At 36.7% G+C, this 17500-nt stretch overlaps 1 protein-coding gene across 1 annotated transcript in view; it reads right to left on the bottom strand.

Moving 5' to 3' along the window:
- LOC115223370 overlaps positions 1–17500 on the bottom strand; it is a 69619-nt gene that overhangs the window by 27193 nt on the left and 24926 nt on the right. Inside the window, exons 2-3 of the mRNA XM_029793866.2 lie at positions 13535–13832; positions 11390–11519 (exon numbers count right to left, since the gene is read on the bottom strand). Coding sequence (XP_029649726.2) covers positions 11390–11519; positions 13535–13832 — 428 coding nt within the window. The remainder of the gene's footprint in view (positions 1–11389; positions 11520–13534; positions 13833–17500) is intronic.

Here is a 17500-nt window from a genome sequence, read left to right as displayed (position 1 = left end):
ATGTTAAAACTGATATATATATGTGTGTATGTGGTATATATGTGTGTGTGTGTATATATATATATAAATACACCCACACACATATATATACACATATACATATACCCACACATATATATACACCCACATATATATATACATACATATATAGCACCATATACATATATATATATATAAATATATATATAAAAATACAAAATGGGACAAGAACGCAAAGCATCCAGATAGACGATACAAAAAACACGGACGGGTCATTCGAAGCCTTTAATCTTCAGTCAAGAACCGGATCATCCTCGTAATTTCAGCTGATTAATCTTGCACACACACACATATATAGCATCTTCATCATCATCATTTAACGTCTGTTGTCCATGATGGCATGGGTTGGATGGTTTGACTGGGCTGGCATGCTGGAAAGCTGCACCAGACTCCAGTCTGATTTGACATGGTTTTCTGCGGCTGAATCCCCTTCCTAATGCCAACCACTCTGAGAGTGTAATGGGGGCTTTTACATGCTTTTGTGTGACACCAGGGTGTATTTACGTGCCACCGGCATGGGTGCCAATTTGTGTGATGCTGGTATTTGCCACAACTGCGATTTTGCTTGGCTTGATGGATCTTCTTCTCAAGCACTCGAAAGGAATTCCAACACCTCACCTCTGTGAGGCCCACCACTTGAAAGGAACTCAGCCACTTTTCCCCCATGAGGCCCAATGCTCAAAAGGAACTCAGCCATTTTACCTCTATCAGGCCCAACGCTTGAAAGGAACTCAGCTACTTTGCCTCTGTGAAGGCCAACGTTTAAAAGATGTTCTCTATGTGTCACCAGTATGGTTGCACTTAGTTTGACAGGTCCTCTCAAGCACAACACATCACCAAAAGCCTCGGTCACCAATCATTGCCTCTGTGAGGCTCAAATTTCAAAGAACATGCTTCACCACCTCATCCTGTCTTCCCTCCACAGTTAGATATCAGCACTTCTTTACACAACTATCCTTGTCCATACACATCACATGACCATACTAGCACAGTTGTGTCTCTTGCACACCACATCTGATCCCTATTATGCCTAACTTTTCTCTCAAGATGCTTACACTCTGTCAAACATGAACAATGACATTGCATATCCAGCAAAGCATACTGGCTTCATTTCTCTCAAGCCTACGCATATCCTCAGATGTCATAGCCCATGTTTCACTGCCACGTAGCATAGCTGTTCACACACAGGCATCATACAACCTGCCTTTCACTCTGAGAGAGAAGTCCTTTGTTGCCATCTGGGGTAGGAGCTCTCTGAACTTTGCCCAGTTTAATCTTATTCTCACAGCTACACTCTCAGAGCATCCACCTCCACTACTAACTTGGTCACCTAGATAACGGAAGCTATCTACTACCTCCAGCTTATCCCACTGGCAGTTGATGGAGTCTATTTTCTGCACATTTTCAGAGTTTATTGTACCTGTGCATCTTCCACATACAAAAGTTAGCTTCCCTGTTAACCTTCCTCTGATTTTGCTGCACCTTTTATGTATCCAAAGCTTACACTGGGCACATCTTATGAATTTTCTACTTACACCTTTTCTACAGATTGAGCAGGGCCATTTACCTGAAGGGATTTGTGGATTGTCTGCTTTCCTACTTATTATGAGTTTGGTTTTTGCAAGGTTAACTCTTTGATTCTAGACCTTGCTCCCATATCTGAAACTTCTCTAGTTCAGGTAGTGATTCAGCTTATAAGAGCAAGGTCATCAGCATAGAGGAGCTCCCAGGGGCAGCCTGTCTTGAATTCCTCTGTTATTGCCTGGAGGACTATGAGGAACAAAAGGGGACTGAGCACCGACCCTTTGTGAACCCAACTAGTACCCTGAATTCTTTGCTGTACTCGTTGCCCACTCTCACCTTACAGGTAGCATCCCTGTACGCGTAGCGTCCTTGTACAGCTCTCACCAACCGCTCATCTATACACAGTTTCCACATTGACCACCAAATAAGAGATCGGGGGACCCTGTCAAAAGCTTTCTCCATGTCAACGAAAGCCAAGTACAGAGGTTTATCTTTGGCTAGGTATTTCTCCTGCAGCTTTCTTACAATAAATATAGCATCAGGACTGCCAATGATGAGAAGCACTGGTGGACCTGGTCAGCTCAGTGCATGATGACAACTCAGGGACCACTAACATAGGATGACCCCAGCCCTATCAAGCAATAGCATGATGTAGAAGCAGCAAGCAGGTTGTGACTCGAAGGAAACTTGGGTGAATTAGTATATGCAGTTCTGAATTAAAAGACTGGTGCATGTATAATGTTTATAATGTGTGTACAATTGCAGAATGGCATTATCTGTGAGCCTTATGTCTAACGCAAACAACCAGCGTATTCATCACCAAAGAGACAAAATCAGGTTGAAACACTGTATGGAGATTCACTGCCATTCTGAGCAAAGTGTTCACAGAAAAGAGTTTTCATCAAAAAGGGAAAATTGCGTTTGCCATTTAACAAATGCTTGAAATGATAGAAGTATGTATTTAAATGAAAGAAATCAAAATTTATCTATTAAATCAGATACCACACATTTATTAAATCAGATACCAAAAATATTTACCAGCTATGTTAGAAAAAAGAGTCAACTCTCCAAAGCCACATATTTTTTATACCCTAAATTTTTATGTATATTTACCTATATTGGTTAAGCTTGCTGGTCACCTTATTATTATTTTTAATAATAATGATATTGTGGAGGCGCAATGGCCCAGTGGTTAGGGCAGCGGACTCGTGGTCATAGGATCGTGGTTTCGATTCTCAGACCGGGCGTTGTGAGTGTTTATTGAGCGAAAACACCTAAAGCTCCATGAGTCTCCGGCAGGGGATGGTGGTGATCCCTGCTGTACTCTTTCACCACAACTTTCTCTCACTCTTACTTCCTGTTTCTGTTGTACCTGTATTTCAAAGGGCCGGCCTTGTCACTCTCTGTGTCACGCTGAATATCCCCGAGAACTACATTAAGGGTACACGTGTCTGTGGAGTGCTCAGCCACTTACACATTAATTTCACATTAATTACATACTCACTATTGTTCATTTTTGAATGTCATGGGGGCAGTCAAATGAACAGACATGCACAGTGTAGCGTATATATTTTGAAAAAATAGTTATATACAGTAAGCTCAGCTGATGACCCTAAGCATTTGACACTAAAGGTGAAATCAATTGATACTGAGATGACTGTACTTTTCTTTGTGCCTTTGCAAAGGTAAGGGCTATTTTTTCTTATATTCACTACATTAACCATATGCGTTTTGTTTATAGAGAGACTCTTCTTTCTCACGTTGCTGGTATATATTTTTTTATACCCTAAATTTTTATGTATATTTACTTATATTGTTAAGCTTGCTGGCCACTTTATTATATATATATATATAAATGGAGTTGAACGACATATGTTTCGAAGACAACATTGGTTTTATTCCAAAGGAATAAACAGTGTAAAAAGGCAATCTTCTCATCAGGAAAGAAAGAGAACCTATCTCAACAACAAGACATTATAACAATTTTGCTACTCTGGTAACTGTTTATTGAATTTTCTATCTTTAATGGTAAACAAAGGATAATTCATTCATCCATTTATATATATATATATATATATATATATATATATATATATATATATATATATATATATATATATATATATATATATAATATATATATATATATAGATATATATATATAAAATTAAATAAGGGTAGAAATTGATATTAATCAATTAAAACCAGTGGCCTAGCATATTTAAAAAAATCCAAAGATTAAAAATATTTTACATACAAAATTTAAAGAACTGACCACTCTAGCATATAGACTGTCCACTTTTAGTGGTCATTCCTTTAAATTTTGTATGTATATATATATATATATATATATATATATATATATTATCTTTTCCTTGTTTCAGTCATTAGACTGTGTCCATGCTGGGGCACTGCTTGGAAGAATTTTTAGTCAAATGAATCTACCCCAGTTCTTACTTTTAAAGCCTGGTACTTATTTTATTCATCTCTTTTGCTGAACTGTTAAGTTACAAGCACATAAACACACCAACACCAGTTGGTCAAGCAGTGGGAAGTGAGTTGTCAAACACAGACACAAAGACACACACACATATATATATATACATATATATCAGGCACGTGCTGTCAGTAATTACTCAGGGTAGGCAGTTGGTGACATTTATATAGTAAAACACACACAAAAAAGCAAAACATGGGCATGGGGTGGTGTCACAGCCATTCTTCCAACTCTACAATTTGGTTTCAATTCTTCAAGAAGAAGGAAAAACATACATTTACTCTCTCTTAAAGACACCAAAGATTTTTTCTTTGAAATGAAAAGGAAAAAAAAACACAAAAACAAAACAAGCAACAAGTGTATTTACTATCTCAAGTCACTGTAGCAGGGCCTAGCAGATAAGAGCATTCAACTCCTATGTTGCAACTCTGATAAATTAATTAATACTAATTAATATCTAGCTAATAAAGGAATGAAACGGAAGGCTTTTTTTATGGTGTGAAATATTTTTTTTATTTCTCATTATTTCTTACTCTGAAAGGATCAGAGAAGTTTTATAATGTTTTTTTTTTTGTTTTGTTTCTGCTTTTTTTTTTTTTACTTGCAAATGTTATTGGAAGGAGCTTATTTCAACAACGATTGATTCGTTGCCTTTTTAAAGAATTTATTGCATTATTTTCTGTCTAAATGGTTTCGGATGACTATCAGATTTGGTAGACTGGCAACATAAAGGAAACCCATTGTTTTGCTGCTCAGCTCCTATAACGCCGCGCTGCATAGCTTGTAGAGGGTGATCACTACATTACATTAACGTATCTTATGTACTGCAAAATAAATATTAAAGAAAATAAGATTAGTTGTTTTCAACAACAAAAATAAAGTAATTATGTATTTCTTTACTGCCCACAAGGGGTTAAACATAGAGGGGACAAACAAGACAGACAAAGGAATTAAGTCGATTACATCGACTCCAGTGGGAAACTGGTACTTTATTTATCGACTCCGAAAGGATGAAAGGCAAAGTCGACCTCGGTGGAATTTGAACTCAGAACGTAACGACAGATGAAATACGGCTACGCATTTCGCCTGGCATGCTAACATTTCTGCCAGCTCGCCGCCCTATCTCACAAATGAAATTAAAACCTAAAATAATGCAGTGACTTATAATAGATAACTATCATGGGAACAAGGTCAACCATTTTTGAGGAAAGTATAGGATTCACTAGAATTGGTATTTATTTTTATCACCCCTATTCCAGTGAGATTTTTTAAGGCAGAATATAAAAGAACAGAACAAAACATTTTGGTTGATGCCCTGCTATTTCATGCCACCTGCTGCTTTGTAACATAACAATAATGGTTTCTAATTTTGGCACAAGGCTATAAATTTGGTAAGTGGGGGAACACAGGCAGTTTTATTGGCCCTGGGACAACAGTTAATTTGAACAAAGGTGGATAGATATCTACTGCAGTTAGTGTATTTAAAATATGTATTTCAGGACAGCAAAAATATCTTGTAAAGAATAAATAGAAAATAATACAAATATTTTGAGAATATAACGAAAACATACAAAATTATTTTCTCTCTACGGGGAAGCCTAGGGATATGAAAAGAAAGAAGTTGTTTGTGGTGTAATTTGAATTAAGAACATAGTGGAATATAACTAAATACTGCATGGTATATTTTTTCAGACTCTCTACGGATTCTACCATTCAGAGCCCTTCTTGTGAAAGTGTTGGGAGCTATGTTGATAAGGCATTTTTTGTGTTTTGTTTTGTGCCCCACACAATAGTAAGAGGAATGGTGGAGGTCAGGATTTGAACTCTTTTTTAGTTCTTTCATGTGGCTGATTCTGAAGAAGGAGGAGAGGGAAGAGGAGATGAAGAAGGAGAAAAAGAAGAGGAAGAAGAAGAAAAAGATGATGGAGGTGATAATATAAAAGAAAAAGAATAACAGAACATGGACAAGAAGAAAAAGAACAAGAGGAAGGGAGGAGGAAGAAGAAGGAATGATGCCCTGTATATAACTGGTATTTAATTGATCATGTGATCACAATTGATATTAAATTCTTGTAATATTTGGTTCTTTTCATACTCTTTAGGAATGAGTCTCAGGTCCTAAGAGTCTCAAAGTGGCAAATATCACCCAAGCCTCTGAAAAAAATAGAGAATTATTTGGGGAGGATGAGAAGTGGTCGTGTTCACTTTAAGAATCACAGTACTAAGGTGTTCTTGAAATTCTTGAAGGGTCAGAAAGAAAAAAAAAAAAATTTTAAGTGTTTGCTTCCATATGATTTTCCTTTTTTTTTTGCCATGATGTTGGTCAAGATGAATTAAAGTAGGAAATATCCAACTTTTAACCCTTTAGCATTTGAACCAGCCATATCTGACCAAAATATTCTACCTGCTTTATGCTCAAACTGGTCAGATCTGGCCTCTCACACCAACCCTACAATATCATTCCAAAAGGTAACTGTTACCTCATCAAAATCTCAAAGCTACAAGATAAGACATGATTAATTCAAAGCAATGTGAATAAATAAGCATTACTTATGACAAAATAATGTGAATGCTAAAGGGTTAAATATGTGGTGCCCCCTAGCAAGCAGTTAATACAAGGGAAATAATTACCGGCTGACACTCGCTGACGATACATTGAAGAGGCCAGGGAACAGAAAAAAGAAGAAGAAGGAAGACATGCACCCAACACCAGAGCTGAAGACACCTCCGAAAGTGGGGGTCCCCACCAAGTCAAAACGGTAGAGGAGTAGGGGCCGAAACTGGACGTGGTTCCTCCTGATGATGTCTTGAGCTAACTGGATCTTATAAAGGAGCTGTTGTGGTAGCAGACCACGAAACACGGTTGTAATTCCCCATAATCATTTCTTGGCAAGATTAAATGTTTGATTAAAATTAAAGATTAAGCTAAATGATGCATAGAATTGTTGCTGACTTATTACAAGGTTTAAAATTTCTAGTCAGTAGTAGTCATGTATAGAACTATTTCATTCTTTTAGAAAACCTACAGCATGACATAACCTGAAGAATATTAATTAAATATTTTCTGAAGCAGGACATTTTTTATAGATGGAAATTAATTAGTCTGGAAGAAGTTCACCATGTCCTACTTCAAATTTCACAACCCTACCTCTCAGTTGATTCGGCTTTTAAACAAGAAATAACATTGGTTGTCGTGGTAGCAGTCAAACATCAGCTAAATTCTGGACGGTTCTGTTTATTTATGTATTTACAGTTTAGAAGCTATAGATGAGCAATCCTTGATGAGTCTTTAAAAAAAGATGGAACTAGTCAGTTTAATTTTCATTCCATTCATGTGTGTGTGTGTGTATGTGTGTGTATACAATGCTTAATGTTGGATGAATGAGTGAATGAGAAAGGAGCACTCAATATAGAGGATATGGTTTTTATTAAAACTGAACCTTTTATGTGCCACTGGTACGTGTGCCTTTTACCTGTCTCACAGAGGCAATGACAAGTGACCAAGACTGTTGGCAATTTGCTGTGCTTGAGAAGACACATTAAGCTAAGTCAAATCATAGTCGTGGCCAGTGCGGGTGATACATAAAAGGCACCCATGCTGGTGACATGTGTGGCACATAAAAGTGGTTGGCATTAGGAAAGGCATCCAGCCATAGAAACCAAGCTAAAACAGACTAGAGCTGGTGCAGCTCTCCAGCTTACCAGTTCCAGTCAAACCATGTTACTTATACCAGTATGGAAAGTGGACACTAAATGATGATGATGGGGTCGATTTCTGTGAGTAAAACAAAACCCTTCAAGATAGTGCCTCAACAAGGCCAGTCTAATGACTGAAGCAAGAAAAGGATAAAAGATATGTTGTGTGGGAAAATTATATTCAGATATTTTATAAGGTGTTTTTAAAATATTGGTACATATAAAATGGTTACATCATCATCGTTAATGTTTTAAGGACCCCTTTTCCATGCTTGCATGGGTTGGACAGAGTTGATTGAGGCAGGTTTTCTACAGCCTGATGCCCTTCATGTTGCAGACCTTCACCTGTTTCCAAGTAAGGTAATGTTTCCTCATAGCCAAGCATGTTTCCACAGAAAACTGGAAATGAACAACACTGCTTGTATGACAGTGGCACTCATTTACAACTGTCACACGATGTCAAGACAAGGCGACACAAATACACATAAAGATAAATATATATATACAATATTTCTACATATATATATATATACAATGTTTCTACAGCTGGATGCCCTTCCTAACGCCAACCACCCACTACACTCACGGAGTGGTTGGTGTTAGGAAGGGCATCAAGCTGTAGAAACATTGCCAGATAAGACTGGAGCCTGGTGCAGCCTTCTGGCTTCCCAGATCCCCGGTCGAACCGTCCAACCCATGCTAGCATGGAGTACGGACGTTAAACAATGATGATGATGAATGGACTTCTTTTAGCTTCCATCTACCAAAATCCAGTCAGCTCAGAGTTATGGTAAAAGACACTTGCTCAAAGTGCCATGCAGTGGGACTGAACTTGAAACCAAGTGGTTGGGAAGCAAACTTCTTAACTACAGACACAATGGCACCAATATGTGAGAAAATTTTTTAAATGAGTTAAACTTTTTGTGCCTTTTAACTCAGCCTTTATACAGAGTGATTCATAATGGTAGGTCATATTTTAAATCCAAGAAGTTGGGACTGAAAGGAAATATTTATTCAGGGTGAGTGCCTATGATCTTGTAAAAACATCTATTATGTGTCCCATCTTTAGACGACACCCTGTATATATCTCAATACCGTATCAAATAACATATATATTCTCAGTTTTATGATGCAAAAACAGAAGGAAAAAAAAACACTTTGCATCACATTACAGATTTGAATTAACATTCAAGCAGATTTGAATTAACCTTCAATCAAATTTCAATTGCAAAATTTAGGTTTTGAAATATAATGTAATCTAATTTTCTCAAGATTCAAACAGGATTATTTATGTAAACAACAGCAATAATGTATATAAAATACATTAAAACTTTCAACAAACACCATAATAAAAAGAAGGAAAACAACTGTGAATATAGATGCAGGCTTGGTTGCGTGGTTGAGCTCACTTAACAACCATGTGGTTTTGTGTTCAATCCCACTGTACAGTACAGTACCGATGCCTTGTGAGTGAATCTAGGAGATGAAAACTGTGGAAGCCGAATGTGTGTGTGTGTGTGTGTGTGTGTGTGTGTGTGTGTGTGTGTGTTAGTGTGTGTGTGTGTGAGTGTGTGTGTGTGTGTGTGTTGTGTGTGTGTGTGTTAGTGTGTGTGTGTGTTAGTGTGTGTGTGTTAGTGTGTGTGTGGTTAGTGTTGTGTGTGGTGTGTTAGTGTTGTGTGTGTGTGGTGTGTGTTGTGTGTGGTGTGTGTGTGTGTGTAAAAATGGAAATCTCCTCCTAGAGATTAAGAGAAGAATAATACATCATATTGACTTAAAAAACTGTTTAACCCTTTCGTTACCAACCCGGCTGAAACCGGCTCTGGTTCTGAGTAATATATCTTGATTTCATAAGTTTTGAATTTAAATCTTCCACCAAATCTTAGTCACAATTTATGTTCCTAACACTAGCTGAATTGTAATTAAGTCATTTTACTAAATTCTTTGTTATATTTAAAGTAATTGGAAGAAACACAGAGCATCTCAAAATAAATACAGTAATGAAAGGGTTAATATACTTTGGTAGTGTATCATGGTTGCATAACAAAATGCTGTCTCCTTACAAGTCATTAGAATTTACGTACCAGCTTTCAGCAATGTGTTTAATATGTAAATTAATATATATATATAATAATGTTACACCACTATATATATAGTGGCTATTTAAGCAATGAGTTTATGAATGATTAATAGCTTAGATGGGTGTTGATGAAGAAGCAAACTCTCCCAAAACATGGCAGATACACCCATTCACCCATTATCCATTTTTCATCCCCAATCTCATAGTTTGTTTACATCTGACATCTCAGATATGAAACATCGTAACAAAATCAGTGCTGGCTATAATTTCAAAGGAAAACCTGTAGAGATGACCTTAACAGATGATTTAAGAGCACTGCTAGCACAATAGTACATGGTATTGGCTCATAAAATCGTCTAATATAGTTTGTAGTATATCATGGTTGCATAACAAAATGCTGTCTCCATACAAGTCATTAACTCCATTTCATGTTGCTCCAGTCCACTCGATTGTAAATGGATAACCCTATGACAAACTGGCATTCCATTCAGTGGGAGTGTTGGCCTGCTTCCCTGGCCAGCAGGGTAGAATCATTCAAAAGCTCATAAAATAGTGGTTTGGCAAAAGAGACTGATAGAATAAGTTTCAGGCTTTAAAAAAAAGACAAAAAATTTGTACAGAGGTCAATTTGTTTGACTAAAACCTTTTGAACCCTTTAATATTTGAGCCAGCCATCACTGGCTCAAATATTCTGCCTGTTTTATGCTCAAATTGGCCAGATTTCGCATCTAATGCCCACCCTACAATGTCATTCTAAAAATAAGTGATCTCATCATCAAAATCCCAAAGCTACAACATAATATATGATTAATTTTAAAAGATGTGAATAAATAAGTTTTGCATTTTATAAAGTAATCTGACTGCTAAATGGTTAAGCCAGTTCTGCAGCATGACCACAGTTGAGTGACTGAAACAAGTAAAAGATGATCGGTGATGCTGTCATTTTGTTCCACTGTTAAATGACTTGGTGATTCAGCTTTGTCATCCTAAAATGCTGGAGTCAAAGACAATGATTTCTGATTAAGGTAAAAAGCCAGCAATTTCGAAGTTAAGTGGCGAGTGGGAAGAGTGGGGGTGGTAATTGATATCATTGACCCCAGTATGTGACTGGTATATTATGTTATTAGGGCAGCGAGCTGGCAGAAACATTAGCGCGCCGGGCCAAATGCTTAGCAGTATTTTGTCTGTCGTTACGTTCTAAGTTCAAATTCCGCAGAGGTCAACTCTGCCTTTTATTCTTTTAGGGTCGATAAATAAAGTACCAGTTTCGCACTGGGGTCGATGTAATCGACTTAATCCCTTTGCCTGTCCTTGTTTGTCCCCTCTGTATTTAGCCCCTTGTAGGTAGTAAAGAAATAGTTAATTGATATCATTGACCCCAGTATGTGACTGGTATATTATGTTATCTAGAAGGATGAAGGGTAAAGTTTGTTCAAGGAGGATTTCAACTCATAATTCAAAGAAGCAGAAATAATACTGCAATATATTTTTTTTCTCCTGACATTCTAAACTTTTCTTCAATGAGCTGGTTATTTTAAAGAAATAAGTCAAATTACCTTCCATAAGGGTTGTTGTTTATTATATTTTGGCTGGCCGATTCTTGACCTTCCATTCCAATAAGGGCATTGCGACGCCCTGGTGAGCAGGATCGATACCTGGACATGCGCTTGCTGGTGTCAATCTCTCCTGTTAATGGAAAAAATATGAACAAAATATAACATATTGACATGTATGTAGCTGTAAAAGGTACAATAAGGAGACATCATCATCATTTAATGTCCGCTTTCCATGCTAGCATGGGTTGGACGATTTTGTCTGAGGGCTGGCGAGCCAGATGGCTGCACCAGGCTCCAATCTTAATCTGGCAGAGTTTCTACAGCTGGATGCCCTTCCTAATGCCAACCACTCCGAGAGTGTAATGGATGCTTTTTTATGTGCCACCGGCATGGGGGCCAGTCAGGCGGTACTGGCAACGACCTTGCTCGAATCTTTTTACACATGCCGTTTAACGTCCGCTTTCCATGCTAGCATGGGTTGGACGATTTTGACTGAGGGCTGGCGAGCCAGATGGCTGCACCAGGCTCCAATCTTGATCTGGCAGAGTTTCTACAGCTGGATGCCTTTCCTAACGCCAACCACTCCGAGAGTGTAATGGATGCTTTATTATGTGCCACCGGCATGGGGGCCAGTCAGGCGGTACTGGCAATGACCTCGCTCGAATCTTTTTACACGTGCCACCGGCACAGGTGCCAGTGAAGAGACGTTGCTAACAATCACGCTGGTAATATTTCCTCATAGCCAAGGCAGCGAGCTGGCAGAACTGTTAGCACACCAGGCAAAATGATAAGTGGCATTTTGTTTGTCTTTACGTTCTGAGTTCAAATTCTGCTGAGATCACCTTTGCTTTTCATCCTTTTGGAGCAGATAAAATAAGTACCGGTTGAGTACTAGAGTCGATGTAATCAAACTTACTCCATTCCTGTAAACTGCTTGCTTTGTGCCAAAATTTAAAACCAATGTTACCTCATAGCCAGATATGTCTGCACAGAGTATTGAAAATGAACAACTCAGCTCGTAAAGCAGTGATGTTCATTTACAACTATCATGTGATGTCCAGACAAAGAGGCACAAAAAGACACATATCTATCTATCTATCTATCTATCTGTCTGTCTATCACTCTCTCTCTCTCTCTCTCTCTCTATATATATATATATAGATATATATATATAATAATATATATATTAATATATATATATATTTTTATATTTTATCTAGTTTCAGCTCACGAGCTGTGGCCATGCTGGGGCACCGCCATTCAGTGTTGCTACATGATTTTACTTCGCGAATGTTTTTTAGCAACTGCCATTTGGTGCGTGAGAGAGTTCGATGCAGCTGCCCTCATCTGCACCTCCTACCGTGAAGTTGGTTCATCTGGGACACCTGACAGGAAGAGATCCAGTTTTATTTTAAAGACATATATATATATATATATATATATATATTTGGCTGGGTAGCCACGTACCTCCTATATAGCAAAACACGTCTTTCTGTCTCCCTATCTCTCTGTCACACTTTAACCTTTCATCATTTGACACAAAATCACCTCCTCCAATGCCACCTCCCCTCTCAAAAATTCCTTATCTTGCAAGTTACTTGGTGACCTTGCCAGTGCTGGTGTAATTCAGGTGGTGGTGGTCAGTGGTGGACTGGCCAGGTTTCCAGCTTTCCTAATGGCATGTGGGCCCCTGCACCATTAGAATCCATATATGGGGGCCCATGTTAGTATCTAAGGGGCCCATCCTCTCAAGTTTGTGAATTTTTTATTCACTCCTGGAAGAATGTAAATAATTATTTCAGCCCAGCTATGTTTGTAGACATTTGAAAAGAATACTTTTAACAAAAAAAATTAAATGGTAGCATTGTAGTTGCAGGTGGGCCCCCTTGTAGTTGTGGGTGGGCCCCCTTAGTCTCCTGGCAACCAATATTTTTAGACTCAGTCCACCACTGGTGGTGGTAAAACTGTGAAGGCAGTGACAGTAGTAGTGATGGTTGGAGCTGTGATGGTGGTGGTGGTGATTGTGGCGGAGACAATGGCAAAGGTTTGACTATGTGAAATAAGAAAACAAATAAAATAAACAACTGAATAAACAAACAAATAAATAAATAAATAAATAAATAAAAAAGACGATTTAACACCAACCTCCTGGAACTACAAGTTGAACGCCAGGTGACTTGCTACGTCGTGGAACTGGAGAGCCGTAACCTCCTACGTCTGGTCCTGTAGGTGAGGTCGGAGACAGACAGACTGCTGGGGATGGGCTATTTCGGTAACTTGATCTGGACTGACGACCTCCTGAAGAGTAGGATGAGGTTGTACCATAGCCACTGTTGTCCATATACTGGTTGACCTCTGAGTAAGTATTCTGACCATAATCCGTTTGATTCATGTAGGCCTCGTTCCCATATTGGCTAGAGTCCACCATATTGCCATAGCGATCCTTTGAATTAGAAATATAAAAGGATAAAGAAAATTAAATCCAGTGTTCTTCATGGTTAATGTAATATTTAAGATCAGAGAAACAACTAACATGATGTTTCTCACAGAGGGAGAAGATGGCGAGGTCCTTCTCTGGGCTACCTGAGAGAATTGAATGGGGAAGAGATGAATAAATTGCCTTGCTTAACCCTTTAGCATCTTAAACCAGTCATATCCAGCCCAAATATTCTAGCTGTTTAAGTTCAAACCTGCCAGATTTGGCCTCTCACACCTTCTCTACAATGTCATCCTAAAAATAAACAATCACATCATCAAACTCTTCTAGCTACAAGATATTTGTGTATTGTATTCTATTTTGTTCATATTGTTATCAGTTTATGGGGATCTTATTCTGTCATATGTTGTGGTGTGTTGGCCGGGTGTGCTAGTGTTCCATTCCAGTTTCCTATTCAGGCTAGGTTTATCTTCTATTATGTGTGTAGCTTCTGTAATTTGTCTAAGCATTGTGTCTGTTCTACGTGTGGACAAGATTTTAGTTTCTATGTTGTTGAATGAGCCCCCATGTTCCTGCTCGGCATGCTGGTACAGAAACAATGAGCCCTTCTCTTCCTTAAGTTCCCTCCAATGATCATTTACCCACTCTCCTATGCTCCATGCTGTTTCCCCTATGTACATCGCTGTCTTGTTACTGCATCGTCCCTCTATACATCTTATACTATAGAATACATTTCTGGTTTTACAGTTTGTTTGTGGATTAAAACTACATACAGTACAGTTCTTATCAGTACAGGTGGTTCTACTAAAAGAGTAGGTTCAACCAATTAGGGATTTGATAGGGTTGCCTGGTCTTTCAACAACCTTAATCCTTAGCTTAAGTTTGTCTAGGACCCTTCTAAAGTGGTATGCCAAGTTCGCCTCTAGGGGTGGTGTCGACGAACATGACACTCTGGTATTTGTGGCTATCATATCAAGAGTTGGCCTTCCCTATTTTCTTTTTAGTCCTTTCATTGGTGTTCCATGACTTGCTCCAATAGAATGGGCAAATCCCATTCCTATCATTAGGTTAAATAGTAAATAGTAATCCTGTTTACAATTGATAACTGAGATATTTTGGTTGGGTTTTATAGTTATTGGTTTTACACTTTCTATATTCTGTAACTGTCACAATATAGAACCGTTTCTCATGGCACCGGCACACAATTTACAGATGCTTAAATTTTTTATATTTTCCATGAATTTTTCACAGGTCCAGCTAGTTATTATTATTATCATTATTATTATTATTATTATTATTATTATTGTTATTATTACTTTGTGATTCTTATGCTAGTTATTTAGGTTATATGCAACCCACCGCTTTCCAGATGTTGCAGATATCACTAAAAAGCAGTTATTTCTTGAAAAGTTGGGTAATATGAGATGGTAGGCGCCTTTTAAAGGAAATATTTTTTTAAAACCGGATTTCACAATGGTAGGGTCACTGAATTTGTTCATTAATTAAAAAGATAAGGATCTTTGTTTCCTCAGTCGAAACCCATATAGAATGCATGGGTGTGTTACAAAAGGGTTAATAAAATTATGTCATACATATATACATGCATATGCACATATTGTGTGTGTGTGAATGTGTGTATATATATATATATATAATATATATATATATTCCTGCTTCCATTTCCTGAGCACCTATTAATATAATACTGTAATTGTTCCATTGTTGTGTTTTTTTGTTTTCCCGTTGGATTAAAATTATATATATATATATATATATATATATATATATATATATATATATATATTATATATATATATATATATTATATATATATATATATTATATAATATATTATAATATATATATATATATATATATATTATATATATATATATTATATATTATATATATAAATTGAGATAGGGGTTGTAAATGCAACCCTCCATGGGATAACATATATCCAATATACTGCTATTTATTTATATTTATATTCTCTTATACATATTGTACTTATTGTATCATATTACTCCTTCATGTACACTGTTTTGTTCTATATTATTATGTTTGACCTTAAAGTTTCTTATGTGGTGGTTTAATAAAGTATGTGATTGGGTATTATCTGGTAATTGATATTTGATTTGGATGTATTTCTCCATTTTCTTATTTTGTAATATATATATATATATATATATATATATATATTATATATATATATATTATATGTATGTATATACATTTATATACATGCATATATATTATATATAATATATATTATGTATACGTGTGTGTGTAGTATATATATATATATATACATATATATAAAATCATGGTTTTGGCCATGTTGGATGCTATTTCTAGCATGTATAAATTACCTATTAAAGGGTAGTTTTCTTTTGTGTGTGTGTGTGTATATATATATAATCAATTTAAAAAACTATGAAAAACAATAAATAGACAACGCGAGAACGTGGTACATGCAGTGTATGTTAATACATTGCATGTGTGTGTGTATATATATGTGTATGTATGTATGTATGTATATGTATGTATATATATGTATATACATATGTATCTGTATAAATATATAGACACACACACACATAGATCTAGGTTCATGTGTGTGTGTGTGTGTACATGTAAAGAGAGAGGGGGAGGGAGAGATAGACACATACATATAGACAGACAGACATATAGATATATAAATATACAGATAGATAGATAGATAGATAGATAGATAGATAGATAGATAGATAGATAGATAGATAGATAGATAGATAGATAGATATATAGATAGATAGATAGATAGATAGATAGATAGATAGATAGATAGATAGATAGATAGATAGATATATTAGATAGATAGATAGATAGAATAGATAGATAGATAGATAGATGATAGATAGATCTATAGATAGATAGATAGATTAGATAGATAGATATATAGATAGATAGATAGAATAGATAGATAGATAGATAGATATAGACAAATAGATAGATAGATAGATGGAAGTAATGTAAGTCTAAAAGCCTTTTAATACCAAATGGGTGGTGTTATGTACTGCCAACACAATATTATTCTGGGAGAAATCAGCTTCCAAAACTCATTAGGATTCCTAAATGGCTTCCCTAACTTCCAGTCCAGCAACCAAAAAAAAAATTATGTAATATCCTGTTGATATTATTATCAGCCATCACAAGGACAACTCTCTATCTGTCAGTCTATCTCTCGCGAAAGAAGTAGTGTGGAAGACGAGAGTAAAAGGAATTGCAACAGGCATGTTCATCTCCAGTCTCGTGCTAATCGACTTTTTCGTTTTCCACATGAAACGGAAAATAAGGCTGGAGAAGAAATGCCTGTCGCAAAGTGTGTTTCGTAAAAGATGGAAGTCTATAGCAAGTATGTTGTGAGTGAAAGAACCTGTTTAATCGAGAATGTAAAAAAGGAGAAAGCAAAGTCTTCAGTGTGAGTATGTGGTTTGTGGGGTCAACCGCGTCCTCTGCTTAATTTTTTGTTATTCACTCATTCTCATTTAATTGTATGTATTTTAATTGTTTGTTTATTCATACGTTTCGTCTCATTCGATACCCTGACCCCAACGTTTGTTTGTCCCCTCTTTTCTCAACCTTATGGTGAATAAAGAAATACTCTCTCTCTCTCTCTCTATCTATCTATC

Source organism: Octopus sinensis, linkage group LG23 (assembly GCF_006345805.1).
Source record: "Octopus sinensis linkage group LG23, ASM634580v1, whole genome shotgun sequence".
Taxonomy (NCBI): domain Eukaryota; kingdom Metazoa; phylum Mollusca; class Cephalopoda; order Octopoda; family Octopodidae; genus Octopus; species Octopus sinensis.
This window is presented reverse-complemented; position numbering and strand designations above follow the sequence as displayed.